At 39.1% G+C, this 22093-nt stretch overlaps 1 protein-coding gene and 1 non-coding gene across 2 annotated transcripts; both read right to left on the bottom strand.

Moving 5' to 3' along the window:
* Positions 1-5598: 5598 nt before the first annotated feature.
* On the bottom strand, positions 5599-6988 carry LOC110919719. Its single transcript, XM_022163979.1, has 2 exons — positions 6589-6988; positions 5599-5663 (listed from the first exon to the last, which is right to left on the bottom strand). Exons 1-2 carry the CDS (start codon positions 6986-6988, stop codon positions 5599-5601), a joined length of 465 nt encoding a protein of 154 aa, XP_022019671.1.
* Positions 6989-16627: 9639 nt separating this feature from the next.
* Positions 16628-16734, bottom strand: LOC118488600. Its single transcript, XR_004885144.1, has one exon. It is a non-coding gene; the product is annotated as a small nucleolar RNA R71 (small nucleolar RNA).
* Positions 16735-22093: the final 5359 nt, after the last annotated feature.

The raw sequence follows: 22093 nt of genomic DNA, 5'->3' as shown, positions 1-22093 counted from the left end.
AGTTAAACTCCTTGGAATGTAAAAGATAAGTGACAACCTGCTGGAAACCATGCTCAATCAACCACTGATTGTCCACAGTCACTTGGCCAACCGAAGCTTTCAACCCTTCCTTTTCTTCACGAAAAGCCTGCTGCTGGACAGCCAAGGCCTCTCGGTCAGCCTTTAGCTTCAGCAAGTTAGCCTCAAAGCTCTTCCTCAGATCACCCATCTCAATATCATGCATCTTTTTCAAATCATTAACCTCCTTCTTCCACGCTGCTTCCTTCTCTGCAAACCCAGCTATTTCCTTCTTCATTGATGCTAGGGAGGATTTCATCTTATCCTTCTTCTTGGAGAAATCCTCATATTCCCGCATCCTTTGGCGAAAGCGAGTAATCCCTTGGGGAAGCATAGCAGCAAGGTTACAGGTGGTTAAAACCATGCGAGACAACATAAAGTCATCGTCCATCTCAGCAATGGTTTCACGCACAGAAGGAGGAGCAAGATGACTAAGAGCATCCTCACAAACAGCAGCATCCTTGAAGGTGTCATCATTCTTCACTAGCCAAGCAGGCACATAAGTACCTTCAGGGTTCAACCCTTCAACGTCCCTGCTTGAAGATTCCTGAACAGGAACAACGGTATACGAAAATTCAACCAACGGTAGGTGAACATCCCAACTACCCCCGAAGTCAATTATGCACGCCCGTAACATGTCTCCCAATGTCTGTATTGTTCTTTCACTTTGACCATCCGTTTGAGGATGGTACGCGGTGCTAATGAACAATTTAGTTCCCATTTGCTTTTGGAAATCGCACCAAAAATTTGAAGTGAACCGGGTATCCCTATCGGACACGATGGATACCGGCACTCCGTGGCGTGCTATTATCTCATTAGTGTACACTTCCGACATCTTCTCTGACGTATAGGTTTCTCGGATAGGGATGAAATGGGCACTTTTGGTTAGTCTATCCACAATTACCCAAATGGCATCAAAACCACGGCTAGTTCTGGGAAGTTTGGTTAGCAGGTCCATTGTAATTTGTTCCCACTTCCAAACTGGAATATCTAATGGTTGCAACTTGCCGTATGGTTTCTGATGCTCCGCTTTGACTTGTAAACAAGTCAAACACTTCTCCACGTATTTAGCCACATCCCTTTTCATTCCCGGCCACCAATAGTTTTGCTTCAAATCTCTATACATCTTAGTCGCTCCGGGATGGATCGAATAGCGAGACTTATGAGCCTCCTCAAGCAGAAGACTCTTAACACCACATGTGTTTGGGACCCAAATCCTATCATTCTGGTATTTCATCCCATTACTTCCTTCCGTAAGGTCTTTTACCATCCCTTTTATACGTTCTTTCTTCCAATTTTCTTGCTTTACCGCTTCGGTTTGGGCTTCTCAGATTTGCTCAAGCAAACCTGAAGTTACTACTAACTGCATAGACCTTACCCGAATTGGGGCGCATTCGTCCTTTCGGCTAAGGGCATCCGCCACCACATTAGCCTTCCCGGGGTGATAGTGGATCTCGCAGTCGTAGTCTTTCACCACTTCTAACCAACGTCTCTGCCTCATGTTTAACTCCTTCTGATCGAAGAAGTACTTCAAACTCTTATGGTCAGTGAAAATAGTACTTTTCACACCATACAAGTAATGCCTCCAGATTTTCAAGGCAAAGACCACGGCCGCCAACTCAAGATCATGAGTCGGGTACTTTGTTTCATGTAGCTTAAGTTGCCTAGAGGCGTATGCGATCACCCTTCCCCTTTGCATTAGCACGCACCCAAGGCCTAGTTGTGATGCGTTCGAATACACTACCATATCCTCTGTACCATCCAGTAAAGTCAACACCGGTGCACATGTTAACTTTTCTTTTAATGTCTGGAATGCCTTTTCTTGATCGCTTCCCCAGACGAACTTTTCATTCTTACGGGTCAATTTGGTCAATGGCGATGCGATTTTGGAGAAATCCTGAATGAATCTCCGATAGTAACCTGCCAACCCCAAGAAACTTCTAATTTCAGATGGATTCTTTGGAGGGTTCCATTTTGACACCGCTTCCACATTCGACGGATCCACCAATATTCCCTCGGCACTTATGACGTGCCCTAAGAATTGCACCTCTCGTAACCAGAAGGCGCATTTTGAGTATTTAGCATATAATCTTTCCCGCCTTAATACCTCCAATACTTCTCGTAAATGGTTAGCGTGCTCCGCCTCGTTTCTTGAATAAACGAGGATGTCGTCTATAAAAACAATCACCGATATATCGAGCATCGGCTTGCAAACCCGGTTCATGAGATCCATGAAAGCCGCGGGCGCATTCGTTAATCCGAAAGACATCACGAGAAATTCGAAATGTCCATATCGTGTTCGGAATGCCGTTTTTGGTACATCGCTATCCTTTACCCTTAATTGGTGATAACCCGATCTCAAATCGATTTTTGAAAACCAGCTAGCGCCTTGTAATTGATCGAATAAGTCGTCGATTCTCGGGAGTGGGTATCAATTCTTTACCGTGAGTTTGTTTAACTCCCGGTAATCAATACACATCCGCATGCTCCCGTCCTTCTTCTTTACAAATAACACTGGAGCTCCCCAAGGAGACACGCTAGGCCGGATGAATCCCTTTTCAAGTAACTCTTGTAACTGAGACATTAATTCTTGCAGTTCCGACAGTGCCAATCTATACGGTGCCTTAGCAACTGGTTTAGCACCCGGAGTCAGTTCAATCCCGAACTCTATTTCGCGCTCTGGTGGCATTCCCGGAAGATCCTCGGGAAATACATCTTCAAATTCACATACCACAGGTACGTCTTCAATCCTTGGCGTTTCCTTTTTGACGTCACGTACGTAAGTTAAATATGCCTTACACCCGTGTAGTATAAGCTTACGGGCTTCTACCATCGAGCATATCATGGGATTGCAAGCCTTCTCCCCATAGATGATGACACGCCTTCCGCTCGGAGACGTTAGGTGTATCTCCTTACGTAGGCATATCACCTCAGCACGGTAGCGGGATAGCCAATCCATTCCGACGACCACTTGAAATTCACCCATGGACATGGGTATTAAATCAATGGAGTATTCCTCGCCATCGATATTCAATTTGCATTCCCGACATACATCACAAACAATGAAACTTTTGTTATTACCTACTTCTACTTCCATTGGCATAGGTAATTTCGTTAATGTAAATAAGGGGTTTTGAATGAATCTATGTGAAACAAAAGACTTATTCGCGCCCGTATCAAATAAAACACGTGCAAGGATCGAATTTATAGTAAATATACCTGTAACCACGTCGGGTTCCATTTTTGCTTCAGCAGCAGTGATCTGGAATGACCTTGCCTTAGCTTTTGGGGTTTCATCCCTAGAGTCGGCACTCTCTTTCTTTCCCTTCAATTCCGGACATTCTGACTTTTTATGACCCGGTTGGTAACATTTATAGCACACCGTTACTTTGTCTGGGCAATTTGCAACCCCATGTCCTATCTTACCACATGCAACGCAAGGTTTGTTTTTGAAGTAACATTCACCTTTATGAGTGCGTCCACATGTTTTGCAACTCGGAGAAACTCCTTTTGCACTTCCTTTCTTTGAAGATTCAGCTACCTTTGGCTTCTTTGCGGGACTCGGGTTTTCATCCAAGGCCCTTCTCTCACCTCTTTCAACTTGCCTTTTTAGTTCAATCTCGCGTTCTCGCGCTGCATTGATTATATCGGTGAGATTTTCATAATGTGAGGGAGTCATAAATTCCCTATATTCAGCCCTAAGCATGGTGTGATAGTAATAGATCTTCTGTTCTTCAGTTTTGACCAAGTCATCACAAAACTTGAGCTTATCCATGAACATCCCCGTAATTTTATCAACGGTTTCACCCTTTTGCCTCAATTGCATGAATTCTTCCTTTATCTTGTTTATTACTGCCTTGGGGCTATGATGTTTGAGGAATGGTGTTTTGAAATCTTCCCAAGTCATTGCTCTTATTGCTTCGACACCCCTTTCGTTTCTGAGGTCGTCCCACCAATCCTTGGCTTGGCCTCTAAGTTGGCCAGTTCCATAAGCCACAAAATCACTTTCATCACAATGCGTTCGTTCGAAAACACCCTCGATATCGCTTATCCACCTTTGACAAGCAATTGGATCCACCTCTCCATTGAAAATCGGAGGTTTACACGCCATAAACTTGTTGTAAGAACAACCTTTCTTTTCTTTAGCCTTGCCTCTATCAGTGGTAAGGTCTTCTCTTAATTCACCAATCTTTTCCTCCATAGTCGAAAGTAGGGTGTTTTGCATCCTCTCTATAAATCTTGGTAGACTAACTTCGATTGCCCTTCCGACTTCCTCGGCAATCTTCTCTTTCAACTCGTCGGTAGTGAGGGATAGGACATTGTCACTAGCACCTCCCGACATCTTCTTACTGAAATATTAAAATAATTCGATAAATAATCTTGTTTCATCACTCTCATGCCTTTATATGAGACTTCATATTCGTTATTCGGCCAAGTGTATAACTTTGCCTTACTCGTTTATACTAAGTGTACTTCCCGGGTTCGAGTATATTACTATACTCCTCCCATACACAATAAATCGTTACTCTTTTAATCTTTTTAAATTAAATTTTGCTTTAAATAAATTCTTACCGGATGTTGATCCAGCCTTGAACCGAACACAATTCTCCTTAACCTTAGCTCTGAATACCAACTTGAAACACTCTCATTTAAAATACACAATATTTTTTTTTATCGACAAAAAGAAAGTTCATAATCATTTGAAAACAAACATTAATATTAATCCTAGTTTAGCACATAAGTGTTTAAAACCACCAAAACACTAAAAGGATACATAAGTATTCCTTCTATTACAAAATTATCACTAATGATCATCTAAGACAAAAATTTTCGGAACTACTTCTTGAATGTGTTCGGTTCATAAGCCTAGAGTTGATCGCCATCCGCTTGGTTGACTTACTTGAAAGCTGGAAAATTTAACAAATAATAATGTTAGAATCCTTCAAATTTCACAAAATTAAGAGTACGCTTAAAACGGATTCGAACTATGAAAATATACAAAGTTTAACAATTTTGGTTGGGCTCCACCGTAACTTACGGTGGTCACCGTAAGTTACGGTGGTCGCTGGGCACCTGTAGTTCTGCCGTAAATTAGTACAGAATCACCGTAACAATTCACCTTCTACCGTAAGTTACGGTGGCTACCGTAACTTACGGTAGCTTCTGCATATTTTCCTGTTTTGCTGTTTTGACCCGTTTATTCCAATTTTCGCACTTTTAAGTCATCAAAGCGCAGTACGGGGCATTTCTTTGCAACAAGTATGACCCGTTCTGGATCCCTTGCTTCAACACCCATGCTCCCATTACCGGTTTGCGTGTTAATATTATTCTTCTCATTACCCGACCCTCGGTTTTATGGTCTACGGATATGGTACTCCCGTTTCCCGGTTTGTACCCACCATTGTTAACCCGTTTGGTTTGCCATTATGAAGTCTTTCATTTAAGCAACCAAACCATCACAACTTTATATTGCTCATAACTAGTAAACAATCAAAAATGAAAACCAAATCATCAATTTTGTAGTAACGTTAACCACGTACCTCAAAGCTTTCCCTTTAAACGTGCGTCCACACCAGCATGACTTCCCGACGCCTCGCTCGTGTTGCCTAAAACATACAAGCCAATTACCATTAGAACCATTCGGCTCATGACTAAAGCTTGTTACTTTACCAACACCACAATTTGTGTCGATCAATGTCTTTTAGGCATTTTATCGAGCATCTTATGTGCATGATTTCTCACAATTCACAATTAAGTTTAATATTTATCATTTAGCCATGATAAACATTAATTTAGACAATTTCACATAATTTTCACATCAATAAATTCTGAACCTATTTCATTGAACTTGAATTACACTAGGATAATATCATAATCCTAGTTTCCCATACTATTCTACAAAATCCTCATATCACCTCTAATGGTGATTATGAACTTTACAAGAATTAGGCCAAATTTCCACAAGTAATCGACTAGGGTTTATCCCTATACACTATTTTAATCAAAACAACTATCATGCATGCTCAGATTTGAATCTCATGAATTTATCTAAAATTTAAGGTAGAACCAAATCATGAAATTTTGCATACCTTACGATCCCTTAGTCAAGGTGATCACAAATCTATATTCAGATTTCAATTCGGACTTGATTCGAACCTTCAATTGATGAATTTTGTGAATGTTAGGGTTTGAGGGGAAATCCCCTTGTTGCCTACGTTCTGGTCGATCAAACACACACTTAGGTGTGTGTTTGGTGTGTTATTTGACTAGTTAATTAAGTTGAGTTTCAAAATTGACAAGTTTGGTCCCTTAACTATACACCAACTATAAAAAGGGAAATTAAATCATACTTGTCATATTTTGTTAAGATACCAACTTACTAGATTATCTTTTCCTAATATTTTATCTTAACTTATTACTGATATTTAATTTAAAATATAATCTTAAAATTTTGGGGTGTTACAAGTCCACCCTCCTTAAAGAGGGTTTCGTCCCCGAAACCTGTTTATGTATAAAAATTTATACACGTACCGAAAAGTGTAGGGTAGAGTCGTCTCATTTCCTCTTCAGACTCCCATGTGGTGTCTGATCCTTTTCGGTGTTCCCATTTGACCTTTACTTGACTAATCATCTTGTTCCTCAGGCTTTTTACCTTACGGTCTAAAATCGCAATTGGTCTCACCGCGTAGTTGAGACTGTTATCCACCTCGATGTCGTCATAGTGAATATACGCGGTTTCGTCAGCTAGACATTTCCGGAGATGTGATACATGGAACGTGCTATGTATCCCACTCAACTCTGCAGGCAGTTCGAGACGGTATGCCACCCTGCCGACCCGCTCGATGATTCTGAAGGGCCCGATAAACCTTGGGCTTAACTTTCCCCTTTTTCTAAACCGGATTATTCCTTTCCATGGTGATACCTTAAACATCACCTTATCACCAAATTGAAACTCAATTGGTCTTCTTCGTTTGTCTGCATACGCCTTTTGTCGATTTTGAGCCGCCCTCAGGTGAGCTCGGACTATGTCAATCTTTTGATTCGTGAGTCCGACTATATCCTTATGTGCAAGTTCACGCGGACCAACCTCACCCCAACATACCGGAGTTCGGCACTTCCTACCGTATAGCATTTCATACGGAGCTGTACCGATGCTTGCGTGGTAACTGTTATTATACGAAAATTCAACCAACGGTAGGTGAACATCCCAACTACCCCCGAAGTCAATTATGCACGCCCGTAACATGTCTCCCAATGTCTGTATTGTTCTTTCACTTTGACCATCCGTTTGAGGATGGTACGCGGTGCTAATGAACAATTTAGTTCCCATTTGCTTTTGGAAATCGCACCAAAAATTTGAAGTGAACCGGGTATCCCTATCGGACACGATGGATACCGGCACTCCGTGGCGTGCTATTATCTCGAAGGACTCAATTTAACAAGACGCTTATTTCAAAACAACTCTTTAAAGGTTGTTTACCCTATTTACCCCTCAAGGGCTTTTGGTCAATTTTAGCCCTTCATTTGCGCGACGAAGGACTTCCGATATTATTTGACCAAAATAACACTTTTAGCTATAATTCTAAACATGCGTACCAGGCTCGGGTCATAAGATTGACCCGTTTAAATACCTTTCGCTATTAATATCTAGTTAATAGCAATGCTAACCATGTGTTAATTCCTGTGATCACAAAACTCAACAAGCAATCATCAAATATTATTGACAAATGGTGTTAACAACACCATTTGACCCGTTTAGTCGAAATGACCAATTATCATTTCGAGATGGTATTAAATTACCATTTCACCCCCTTTAACCTATCCCGGTTTACTTTTGAATTCATCTTACTTAAGAATTGTTCTCGTTTTGTTTGACCCGTTATGGCTCATGCCAAATGGTGTCCTTTCAAATCCCTTTATATATTCGTTAGTCCATGTCCAGATTATTATTTGACCATTTTTACCCTTTTTACCATAATTCATGGTTTCTTATCTTTCTCACTTTTTCCGACTTGCATTTAAATCGTGTCGGAACTTCATGTTTCGTTTACTCAATATAATTCAGATTCAATACTCGCAATCAAGTGTTTGGTAATAAAATAAAAGGGCGTAAGCTACACTTACCTCCCATCCAAACTATGCTTCTCTTTTCTTGTACTTGATTTATTTGGCCGCTTCTTTCCCAAGCCTCCATATAGCTCGTTTAAGCGTCAAACTATTGTCAATTATTTACAAGGCGGTTAAATTAGTTATTAACAATCACGACTATTCCACCTCACTTATTTTCTATGTCGAAGCTACTGTTTGACTTCATGCTTAGTTAACTTAGTTTATCAAAGTTAACTACTTTAAATCACAAGGTTTACAATATTAAGTCTAAATCAACATAATATTTAGAACATTTATCACTTCATATTACGCGTAATTGCCATATCATTCAAATACGCGTTTTCACTCTAATTTCAACACTTTAGTTCTCATTTAGGCATTTTAACAAACACCTAATGTGCATTTTTTTATTCTTCTTTTATCAAGTTCATGGTTATAGTTTTAACCAAGTTTTAACATCAATTAACATGTTCACATCAATTGTTCGCATCTACAACATCAGAATTCACTTACGAAAATTCAAATTACACTAGAACTACCATCAATTTCTAGTGTTTAACATGTTCATACAAAACCCACTTATCACCTTCAATGGTGATCATGAATTTACAAAGATTAGGCCTAATTTCATCATATACTTGTCTAGGGTTTACTCCTAGACACTACAATGTTCCTATTTCATCATATAACAAGCATGCAATCATCTAATTCGAATTCTCTAGGTTTGCTCAGAAATTCAACTAGAGATTTCTCAAGAAATTTACATAACTCCTGACTCCTTTTTCAATGGAGATCACTAATTCGTACTTGGATTTTGATTTAGACTTTATTTGGATCTTCTATTTGAGAGATTTGTGAGAGTTAGGGTTTCACCTCCTTCTCCTTGCTCCTCCTGTCGATCGAACACACATCTGTGTGTGTTTTTATATTTTTTTATAAGTGTTTTGATTAAAACACTTTCCTAATTATCCACCTTTAGCCCCTCATGATTTGGTTTGTTACAAGTAGACTTTAACCTCTTTATTTCTAGAAATATTTTCCTTTAATTAACTCGGTTAATTCCTCCTAGTTAACTTAGCGGGTTCCGGGAGATTACCACCCGTTTTATTTTCAAGTCCCGTTAACTCGGGTCTCTTATAAACATTACTTCCTCAGAAACCTTCATATAACTTTTAGTTAATATTAGGTTTAATTATTTAAATCCTAATATTTACCGGGTTATTTTTACTACTAACGGTACTTTACCCGTCTTTTAGTATTAACGGAGTTTGATTACCAAACCCGTTTTTGGGGTGTTATAAGTCTACCCCCTTAAAGAGGTTTCGTCCTCTAAACCTTTTTCTTACATGATTTATCGAGTTTAACTCCATGCATTTGATCTCGATAATCAATTGAGCATTGCTCATATTTTAACCAATTGTTGGTATCACCCGAAAAGTATGATAATATCCTTTTGGTTACTAATCATCTACGTATCTCATACGGCATAATGCAACTTGAAATAATGTAATTTTGTTATTTCTACTAGTTTAGTTAACTTAGTGATATCCATCGCTTTTATATATTATCGAACTCTTTATGAATCCGTTACTTTGGCCCGTTTAAAGGTCTTTAGTGAAATCTTTCACTTTTAGCAACCATTTCTTTTGTTTTCAATTTCATTTATTCGATTCAGTTATACCGAATCCACCGCTTACAAGCGACCAAATTTATTTAAATGACCTTAACCGGTCTCACTAACTAGACTTATTAGTCCAGTTACTTTTTACCGCTCGCTTGGTTATAATGTGATTCTACTTCACATTGCATTTCTTGACCGTGATCGTGTCACATCATGTTTAATTTATATCAACTTTTCATTTTTTGAATATATCGTCTTGCGCCTATCAGTGTCAAGACTTGTATCTTTTATGCTTACTATTTAAATTCCTATTAGAATTTATATTTGTAAAAACGTTATTTCTTATCAAAACTGAAGTTTTAGTTTAGCATCTTCTCTTTAACTTTTGTCAATTATCCATACCGGGATATTGACAGTCCAAAATTTATTCTTTTACAGTGTTTGTTTTATGCGGGGATTCTCAATTTATTCCCTCGCTTTGTCTAATTAACCTGTAGGTTTTATCACTTTGCCTTATAGGCTATTTTGTTAGACTTTCACCTCTTTAAGGCGAGGTCCTTATAATATGTTTCTTTCTAGTCATGACCCGTGGGTCGTTTTAGTCTAGTAGACCTTTCCATTGTTTATAACCCCAAAGGTTATGTTGATCCCGTAGATCATTCTTTACGCATGTCGTTCTTAAAATACACGTTTGGTGTCGAGGCACCCTGTTTTTGTTTGAAGAATCATTTGATTTCAAGCTTAAGATCCGTTAACCTTGACTGTAGTTCGTGGCTATAATCGTTTTATTTCGGATCATTATCCTGACTCTATGACTTCTCACCTCATTTATACATCGGTTTGTTTTATGCTCACTGTAGGTTTGCATGTATTCTTATTTGGTTATGTTCCCATTACCGGGCTCATTATTCTTTTGCATTTAACGCTACCTTTATCTTGCTAGCGCTTATTTGTGTCATCCGGCATTATATTGTATTCATCCTGTTTAACTTGTTAGTGTGAAATCCATCACTTATAAACAATCAACTTTATTCTTTATTCAACCCGTTAGACCTCAAATAGTTGAACATATTTATTCAAAATTTCTATTTACGAAATTTTGTAGTCATAGCTCATATCCCAAGTCTTTTGATTTTCAACCCGTGTTCACGTCTCTTGGTTTACACATGTGTTTAAATTCCTACCCATCAACCGGGTGTTTTACCGAAGTCGTTATTATTGCAACCCTCCCGGTATGCATTAAGACCTCGCTTCACTTTTATATTCCGACTTTGTCCTCAAGTTTGACATTTTACAAAAACGGCCAGTTAAGAGACATATTTTCATTTTCCGGGTTCGAGTGTAGGTACACCCCCTCCTAATACATATCTTAATCATTTTACATGTTTGCATTATCCGGGTTCGAGTGTAAGTACACTCCCTCCCAATACATGCCTAAATCATTTTGCATCAATCTTTCTCCCTTCACTCGGGCTCACTATCCTAATGTAATACGCTTCCATCACCTGGCTGTGCGTTTAGATTATTACCAAATATTTTACTCATTTGATTCACTTGGGTACTTTTTAATTTATCCCACTCACCCCGTCCCTACTACATCGGATGTAAAAAAAATATGTCCATCATAAAAAGTTCATGACATCATGTGTTCACTACTTACTTGGCCAGAGTAAGCGATCAACACATGACACACATGACCTTTTCATAATTTCCGCACTACACCCCATGTAAGTGACGCCTCTAATCTTTCTATATTCTTGACTTTCAGTGGCAACCATTTATTCAGTTACTATCTAACAGTTATTAGATTTACATGTTTCATTCATGAACATATAAAATGTTTTTCCTTTTTATCAAACTAATATATAATCACATTTGTTAATGTGATTACTACTTTTCTCAATAGCATTAAATTGAGAGTTTTCCACTTGGATAATTGCCCCAATCCAAGTTTCCATATGAACAAATCTTGTTATTCATTTGTTATTCATCATCGTGAATAACACATTTTCTATTAAATTTCTCTTGGAAATCAGGTTTTCCAAGTTCTATCATATATGTATGCAACCGTCATTACTTACGTGCTTGTTGCATATTACTACTTGTGCAATTAAATTTAAAAGTGTGCACCTGATAATGCTTGCCCTTAACGGGCTTTCCATGCCTTTAACTTTGTTCGCGATCATCACGTGATTTAGGTCCTTGATGAGTATGCTCTGCTTGTCATACCTCGGACCGTTCCACAGTCATATCCACAATTCGTTCAACTCTCGTCATCTTCAGATGTGAGTATCCTTCAATTAAACATTTACAAAAGTTAGTAATTTCGACATTAATGAACGTCCATATTGTAATACAATGCTTTTTACTATACGTGTCAACGCACGTGGTTTCGTTGGCTATATCTTTACCGATTTGACTGGTGTAACGTGTATTACACGATAACCCAATGTGTTGTTCTCAACACTTTAACCATACTAAACCATTGATATATACATGTACTTACCGGATTTGCGATCAAGCCTTGAACCGAACACACTTTATTCTTTAACCTGGAGCTCTGATTACCAACTTGTAACACCCTTGTTATTATTTTAATGTTTTCGTATTGTTTACTAAAATAAGCGTGTAATCATGATTAAATGTACTTTACTAAATACGGTTAATTTAAAACTTTTACAAATAAAGGTTTAAGTACATCGTAATGAATTTGAGTTCGTCGTTTAAGAGATAGGACGAAACGCCGTGCGGAAGCTTTTAACTTTATCGTGTTCGGTTCTTCTTCGAGCTTGATCTTCATCCGGGCACTCTTGGCGATCACCTATGATCAAAACCAACTTAAAAGTTAGTTTTGATAGTTAAATAACAAGTTTAAACAAGTTATATGGGTCAAACAAACAAAATTAAACATTTTTGGGATTCAGGGGGGGCTAGACGCCCCACCTAGCCCCCTTTTTTAAAGCAAGTTATTTATTTGCTGCTGCATAATTCCTAGCCAACCCAAGTTTCACGAAAACGGACATAACTCATTCGTTATTGATCCGTTTTACACGATTCTTTTTCCTACGCGTTTGTAATTTAATTCTCCATCACATGGAGTTAAAATCCAACATCCGAATTCACAAAAATTTAGATTTCAAGCTCTCGGCTTGATATTCAACTATGACACTTTTGACCCGTTCATGCTTTTACCAAACTAACTTGTTATTTTCCTTCAAAATACCATGGTCATCATGTTATATCCGTTTACTAATTTTCAAGATTTAACTTTACGGGTTCCTTAAGAAGTTTTAACCCGTTATGCATATATACTCGTTTTGACCCCTTACGAGTATTTTACATTTTTAGACTTAAATCATGCTTCTATTGGTTTACATCCTATCACCATTTTCATACGAATTCCAAGGACTTAATTTAACAAGACGCTTATTTCAAAACAACTCTTTAAAGGTTGTTTACCCTATTTACCCCTCAAGGGATTTTTGGTCAATTTTAGCCCTTCATTTGCGCGACGAAGGACTTCCGATATTATTTGACCAAAATAACACTTTTAGCTATAATTCTAAACATGCGTACCAGGCTCGGGTCATAAGATTGACTCGTTTAAATACCTTTCGCTATTAGTATCTAGTTAATAGCAATGCTAACCATGTGTTAATTCCTGTGATCACAAAACTCAACAAGCAATCATCAAATATTATTGACAAATGGTGTTAACAACACCATTTGACCCGTTTAGTCGAAATGACCAATTATCATTTCGAGATGGTATTAAATTACCATTTCACCCCCTTTAACCTATCCCGGTTTACTTTTGAATTCATCTTACTTAAGAATTGTTCTCGTTTTGTTTGACCCGTTATGGCTCATGCCAAATGGTGTCCTTTCAAATCCCTTTATATATTCGTTAGTCCATGTCCAGATTACTATTTGACCGTTTTTACCCTTTTTACCATAATTCATGGTTTCTTATCTTTCTCACTTTTTCCGACTTGCATTTAAATCGTGTCGGAACTTCATGTTTCGTTTACTCAATATAATTCAGATTCAATACTCGCAATCAAGTGTTTGGTAATAAAATAAAAGGGCGTAAGCTACACTTACCTCGCATCCAAACTATGCTTCTCTTTTCTTGTACTTGATTTATTTGGCCGCTTCTTTCCCAAGCCTCCATCTAGATCGTTTAAGCGTCAAACTATTGTCAATCATTTACAAGGCGGTTAAATTAGTCATTAACAATCACGACTATTCCATGATGTGTGTAAAATGCAACATATAAATTACATCAAATGAGGCATAAAACTAACCCTTTTTAAGTACTAATGTTGGAAAAAGAGTGTTTTTTGTCTTCCTTTTGTATTTTCAGGATGAAATGAGCTCAAATTCACAAAAGAAACAAAAAGACAGCTAAATCTAACATAAATACAAGAAAAGGAACAAAAGTGGATTGCCCGACCCCTCAATGGCATCCTCCCAAGCAAAATAGAGAAGTCAGAAGACTGAACACGCCCCGTGCTCAGCCAGCACGGGGCCGTGCCCAAGAAGCAGCAGAAAAGACAAACCTACAGAAGCTTCTATTACCCACCACGGGGCCGTGTCCAGTGAGCACGGGGGCGTGGCGAAAGTACAGCAGGCGCATTAATTGTAACTGCGAATTACAATTAATGAAGAGAGAGAGTGTCAGACGGGCACGGGGGCGTGTCCAGCGGACACGGGGCCGTGCCCAGCCTTCTGTTCAGCCTATAAATAGGAGTGCTTGGTTTCATTTCAACTCATCTCTTGGCACACCACCTCTCTTACACTTCATCCACCACCCACCACCATCACAACACCATCATCCACCACCATCATCCATTGTCCATCATAGAGTGTGTGAGTCGTCTCGGGATCCAAGATTGATCGTAAGAGTTCTTGACAATCAAGGCCATGTTTGCCTAAGTCTCTTACATCACTTGGTGAAGACAAGTGTTTAGTATAATACTTTTTATTTTTAATCTTTTGCACTTTTTATTTGGTTTTGTATTAATGACTTTAATAACTAGTTGCTTATGTTGAAGGTGATCTTTTCTTATCTTTTGTCCGTGGTGTCTTGGCATTATTTTACTGTCTATATAAAATAAAAGATTTTCACCATTCATATCTCCACGGTCTATATGGAGGTATGTTGGCTACCTGGTCGGGGGTTAAGGGAACGGTTTGGTAAGGGTCTTGCCCTTGTTCAGCGTTTAGAGGTCCTGCAAGGGACCTAGGTCAAATTTAGTAGGATCTCCTTCAATACCCATAGGTATTGGATGGCGGGGATCCAAACTCTTTGACCCCCTCATAAGTTAACTACTATTAATACTATAACCCGGCTATTTAGAACTGTATCCCTGCTGACACAGACTACTTAGTCGAGGGTAACGTCACCGCCAAAAGCGGGGCCTACCATAATTTGCATTAATAACTTAATTCATTATCTTCCAATAATCTAACCCTTTAGGATTGTATCCTTGCTGACTCAAACTACTGGGTTGAGGGTAACGTCGCCTTCAAAAGAGGGGCCTACTACAATAACTAAGATAATCTCTTAAACAAGTGCAAAAGTACGAAAATAATCAAAGGTTATACTAATACACGAGTCGGATCCAAGTGATTCATCTTGTCTATCTGTTTTTATTTTATTTTTATTTTTCAGCATTTAGTTAGTTTTTATTTTCTTAGTTTAAAAATCTTTTATAACTTTTTGATTTGATTAGACGTTGAGGATAAACCGGTACTAAAAGCTCTTGTGTCCTTGGACGACCTCGGTATCTTACCAACACTATAATACGTCCACGATGGGTGCACTTGCCCATATGTGTGTTTAGTGTTAGTAAATATCGTGTTTTATAAATTTAAAACTTGGCTAAAAGTGTAAAAAAGGCTTAAAATATACATCAAAAATATATTACACCTAACGCACATCAAGTTTTTGGCGCCGTTGCCGGGGACACAAGGATTTTAAGAAAGTTAGGAATCAACGGCCTAATCATATTTTTATTTTTCTTTTTAATTTTTTAGAATTTTCTTAGTTTTTCAGCTTCTGCAGAGCTCAGCACGGGCCGTGCCTGGTCGGACACGGGCCGTGCCCAACATAGTCACTGGCAGTTTTTAGTTTTCCAAGTTACAGAAGGCTGACCACGGGGCCGTGTAGGTGCAACACGGGGCCGTGTCCAACTCTCCAGTAACTGGGATCTGGAAAATAAACACTGTAACTCCGACCACGGGCCGTGTTCACTGAACACGGGGCCGTGGTGAACCTTCTGACCAGCATTCTTTTCTGTTTTTATTGCAGGACTTGGAACCAGACGCCATTCTACATAGTGTATGAGCTCCAGTTCTAATAAGGACATAAAAGAACCTCTAGAAGAACCCGAACGCTTTCTCAGAAAAAGACTAAAAGCTAAAAACCAAGAGAAATTTTCGGGGAATCCACCTCCAATGGCGGACCAACGTACCCTCATGGATTATCTACGAACCACCGTAGGTAACCTAGGCGCCGCTATCAATGCACCGAATGTTGAAGCCAATAACTTCGAACTTCGGCCGCATTTGATACAAATGCTCCAAAACTCCGCAACCTTCCAATGGCTTGCGGACGAGGATCCCCATCTACATATTACTAATTTCTTAGAAATATGTGATACCTTTCGGATCAATGGCGCATCAAATGACGCCATCCGCCTTCGAATGTTTCCTTTTTCACTAAAAGACCGAGCAAAAGCTTGGCTCAACGCCCTCCCAGCTGGATCGGTAAACACCTGGGATGAACTAGCCCAAAAATTTCTATATAAGTATTTCCCTCCCGCTAAAACGGCTAAATTAATGACTGAAATTAATACATATTCACAAGAGGACGGGGAATCCTTATATGAAACTTGGGAAAGGTTCAATGAACTATTGCGAAAGTGTCCACATCATGGCCTTGCGATATGGCAACAAGTATCCACTTTCTATAATGGGTTGTTGCCACACACAAGGCATACACTTGACTCTAGCTCCGGGGGACTTTTAGGTAATCGTCGCCCGCATGAAATATATAATCAAATTGAGGAAATTGCTCAAACCAATTTTCAGTGGCACACCCCCCGAGGAAATAAATCTATTGCCCCGGGCGCCCATAAGGTTGATGAAAGCACTTCTTTACAAGCCCAAATCGAGGCCCTTTCTTCAAAAATAAAAAAATTGGAAATGACAAAAACAGTCTCGGTTATGGCTTGTGAAGGGTGTGGTGGGCCACATGAAAATTGGAGTTGTATGAAAGAAACAGACGATCAACAAGAGTCGGTAAGCTACATGGATAATAGACCTAGGCCGTCAGGTCCTCCAACGGGCACTTACAACCAAGGATGGCGAAACCACCCAAACCTTGGTTGGAGAGAGCCCGGTAATAGTAGTAACCAACAAACCCAACGAACAAACTTTCAACAACCAAGAAATGAGTCAAAAAATTTCACTCAACAACAAGGTGGACGAGAAAGGCTTGAAGATATTGTATCTCGCCTCATCTCCGACACTGAAAAGAAAAACTCGGAAAGGTTTCTACAATTAGAGTCAAATTTTAGAAATCAACAAGCTAGTATTCAAAACATAGAAAAACAATTAAATTAACTAGCTCAAAATTTTTCCGAGAGACCACAAGGTGCATTACCAAGCAATACCGAAACAAACCCAAAAGCGCAAGTTCATCTCATCACGTTACGAAATCGCACCGTGGGGCCTGCGGAAGCGCCACCGCCGACAGAAGAGACTGTACCCCCGCCTCTGCAGGAGAAGAACTCCCCTCCATCATCAGAGCCTAGCAAGGCTCCTCGAGTTCTGTACCCCGGTAGGCTAATTCGTCAAAAGACCAATGAGCAATTTGCAAAATTCGAAAGTCTATTAAAACAATTGCATGTCAATATTCCTTTTATTGATGTCCTAACCCAAATGCCCAAATACTCTAAGTTCATGAGGGACTTCCTTACTCATAAAAAGAAAATTGAAACTTTGCAATTAGTTAACTTAGGCGAAGAATGCTCTGCCCTCGTACTCAACAAACTTCCCCAAAAGAAAATCGATCCTGGAAGCTTCACGATTCCCTGCTCAATCGGGGACTCCCCCGTTCGTAATGCACTAGCCGACCTTGGGGCTAGCATTAACCTCATGCCCTCATCAATGTTTAAAAGACTCGGCCTAGGAACAACGAGTCCTACAAAAATGAGCATACAACTTGCTGATCGATCCGTCAAATTCCCGCAAGGTGTCATCGAAAATGTCCTAGTAAAGGTAAACAAATTCGTCTATCTGGCCGATTTTGTCATACTCGATATGGAGGAAGACACCGAGGTCCCCCTCATACTAGGGAGACCATTTCTTGCCACCGCACAAGCAGTGGTAGACATGAATGACGGAACGCTCACCCTAAGGTACGGGGATGATGAAGTAAAATTCGGGATTGGGAAGAGAATAGAGGACGACGACCCGGTCAACTACATGAAGGTTATTGATTCGAGTTTGGATGCTGCTCTCCGATGGTGCAACATGGGATGCCAAACATCCCACTCGGAAAATATATAACCTCACATTGGGTCTAGCCAAGGACCCTTATATACGTGGCGCACCACGGAGGCATTCCGCGGAACTATCCTTAGTTTAGTTTAATCTTTTAGTTTTAATTTGCAGGAATAAAACACACTCATGGTGGTAAGGGATGAAAAGGGGAACGAGAAAAATGACCCCATGCACAAGAACAAGGCAACCGACATCAATTTCTCCAATACCGAAGGTTCAACACGGGCCGTGTCCAACCAACACAACCCCGTGCTGAACCCCCTGCAGAAAAATGCCCAGTTCAGGTAACTGGACACGGGCCGTGTTCACCAGACACGCCCCCGTGTCCAGGCTTCTGTTTCTTTTCTTTAATTTTCGTTACTGACACCTGAACACGGGGCCGTGTCCGGTCCCCACGGGGCCGTGTCCAGACTGCCAGTAACATAAATCTTTGCTTTTTAACACCATATTACACATCTAATCAACCTAAAAATTTATTTTTGGGACACATTGAGGACAATGTGTAATTTAAGTGTGGGGGGGGGGGGGATGCTAAAACCTTGAAATTTTGCAAGTCCTAATAACAAGCCTTACACAAAACTCTATTGGAACCGCTAAACACCCCAAATTTTTTCAAAAATTTTCAATTTTTTTTACTTGTCTAAAATTTAAGTTAGGAATCTTAAGATTAATAAGGTTATATTTTTACAAATTTACAACTGAGAGCGTCGTGATAATAAGAACCGACATAAGAAAATTATGAAACAGCATGACAAGCTTAGTTAAAATTTGATTATATATACTTGATCACATAAAAACCCATTCCCATAAAAGTGAGTTTTGAGCCTATATTGAGCATACAAATTTACATCTTTAGACTAAATGCTCATTTTTCATTTCTTGTGTGAATAGCCGCTTGGTTCTTACGACTCTAGAACTTGCCACGACGATTCATTCCCGGTCCTTACCAACTTAAACCCAAGTAAGTAAATGATGGAGGCATTAGGACTAACCATTTTTCTTTCTACACCATTATTTTTCATTTTTTTACCACCTACCCAAAAATCCCCCTAGTTAACCCCTATGAGCCTAAACCTTTCATTTCTTTAACCTAAAACCTTTTTACCCACCAAAAACCCTTTTTATTTTTCACCCTTTATTTTAGTAACAAGCTCGGTTTTTCGTGTGATTCAAAAAAAAATGATGAAGTTAGAAATAAACAAACAAAGCTCTTAAAACAAAAAGCTTATTTGGAAAAATACTTCAAAATAAAAAGTCACTAAAACAAAGTGTTTTATGAAAACCGATGCTTTTTACGCTTTTCGCCCTTTTCTACTAACCCATTCACCCACCTTTAGCCCAAGCCTATACCCAAAAAGTCCTCTTGAGATTTACAAAGGTAACAAGTTAAAAAGGAAAGCTTATGGTAGGAATAAGTTCCATGCCGCTCTCGAGTGATTCACTAAAAATACACCTTCGGCCGAGTGTGAGTGATTTCTCCCGTGAGGTATGTGAACTTGTATATAAATGGAATTTTAAAAAAGACATGTAATGCCCAAATAAGTAATTTATTCTATGAAACGTTCTAAATAAATCACAACGAATAGGATTGTAAATAAATAAAAATAAAACCCAAAAAAATCTTGGATTCTCAACACTCTATGACAAGCCAAAACCTTCTCTTCTACCCATTCCATTTGGGAGTGTAAGCCACATATTAAAGAGTTTTGCTTGAGGACAAGCAAAAGTTCAAGTGTGGGGGTATTTGATGTGTGTAAAATGCAACATATAAATTACATCAAATGAGGCATAAAACTAACCATTTTTAAGTACTAATGTTGAAAAAAGAGTGTTTTTTGTCTTCCTTTTGTATTTTCAGGATGAAATGAGCTCAAATTCACAAAAGAAGCAAAAAGACAGCTAAATCTAACATAAATACAAGAAAATGAACAAAAGTGGATTGCCCGACCCCTCAACGGCATCCTCCCAAGCAAAATAGAGAAGTCAGAAGACTGAACACGCCCCGTGCTCAGCCAGCACGGGGCCGTGCCCAAGAAGCAGCAGAAAAGACAAACCTATAAAAGCTTCTATTGCCCACCACGGGGCCGTGTCCAGTGAGCACGGGGGCGTGGCGAAAATACAGCAGGCGCATTAATTGTAATTGCGAATTACAATTAATGAAGAGAGAGAGTGTCAGACGGGCACGGGGGCGTGTCCAGCGGACACAGGGCCGTGCCCAGCCTTCTGTTCAGCCTATAAATAGGAGTGCTTGGTTTCATTTCAACTCATCCCTTGGCACACCACCTCTCTCAGACTTCATCCACCACCCACCACCATCACAACACCATCATCCACCACCATCATCCATTGTCCATCATAGAGTGTGTGAGTCGTCTCGGGATCCAAGATTGATCGTAAGAGTTCTTGACAATCAAGGCCATGTTTGCCTAAGTCTCTTACATCACTTAGTGAAGACAAGTGTTTAGTATAATACTTTTTATTTTTAATCTTTTGCACTTTTTATTTGGTTTTGTATTAATGACTTTAATAACTAGTTGCTTATGTTGAAGGTGATCTTTTCTTATCGTTTGTCCGTGGTGTCTTGGCATTATTTTACTGTCTATATAAAATAAAAGATTTTCACCATTCATATCTCCACGGTCTATATGGAGGTATGTTGGCTACCTGGTCGGGGGTTAAGGGAACGGTTTGGTAAGGGTCTTGCCCTTGTTCATAGAGGTCCTGCAAGGGACCTAGGTCAAATTTAGTAGGATCTCCTTCAATACCCATAGGTATTGGATGGCGGGGATCCAAACTCTTTGACCCCCTCATAAGTTAACTACTATTAATACTATAACCCAGCTATTTAGAACTGTATCCCTGCTGACTCAGACTACTTAGTCGAGGGTAACGTCACCGCCAAAAGCGGGGCCTACCATAATTTGCATTAATAACTTAATTCATTATCTTCCAATAATCTAACCCTTTAGGATTGTATCCTTGCTGACTCAAACTACTGGGTTGAGGGTAACGTCGCCTTCAAAAGAGGGGCCTACTACAATAACTAAGATAATCTCTTAAACAAGTGCAAAAGTGCGAAAATAATCAAAGGTTATACTAATACACGAGTCGGACCCAAGTGATTCATCTTGTCTATCTGTTTTTATTTTATTTTTATTTTTCAGCATTTAGTTAGTTTTTATTTTCTTAGTTTAAAAATCTTTTATAACTTTTTGATTTGATTAGACGTTGAGGATAAACCGGTACTAAAAGCTCTTGTGTCCTTGGACGACCTCGGTATCTTACCAACACTATACTACGTCCACGATGGGTGCACTTGCCCATATGTGTGTTTAGTGTTAGTAAATATCGTGTTTTATAAATTTAAAACTTGGCTAAAAGTGTAAAAAGGGCTTAAAATATACATCAAAAATATATTACACCTAACGCACATTATTCCACCTCACTTATTTTCTATGTCGAAGCTATTGTTCGACTTCATGCTTAGTTAACTTAGTTTATCAAAGTTAACTACTTTAAATCACAAGGTTTACAATATTAAGTATAAATCAACACAATATTTAGAACCTTTATCACTTCATATTACGCGTAATTGCCATATCATTCAAATACGCGTTTTCACTCTAATTTCAACACTTTAGTTCTCATTTAGGCATTTTAACAAACACCTAATGTGCATTTTTTTTATTCATCTTTTATCAAGTTTATGGTTATTGTTTTCACCAAGTTTTA

This window comes from Helianthus annuus, chromosome 16, assembly GCF_002127325.2.
Source record: "Helianthus annuus cultivar XRQ/B chromosome 16, HanXRQr2.0-SUNRISE, whole genome shotgun sequence".
Lineage (NCBI taxonomy): Eukaryota > Viridiplantae > Streptophyta > Magnoliopsida > Asterales > Asteraceae > Helianthus > Helianthus annuus.
Note: the sequence above shows the minus strand (reverse complement) of the source record. Positions and strands in the feature narration are given on the sequence as shown.

Bases quoted from the DNA above. Each gene is read 5' to 3' on its own strand.
- LOC110919719 (XM_022163979.1), bottom strand. From the start codon at position 6,988: ATGTTTAAGGTATCACCATGGAAAGGAATAATCCGGTTTAGAAAAAGG. The intron at 5,664-6,588 runs GTACGTGTATAA...TGTATGTTTTAG, and splicing joins ACTCTACCCTACACTTTTCG to GCAACACGAGCGAGGCGTCG.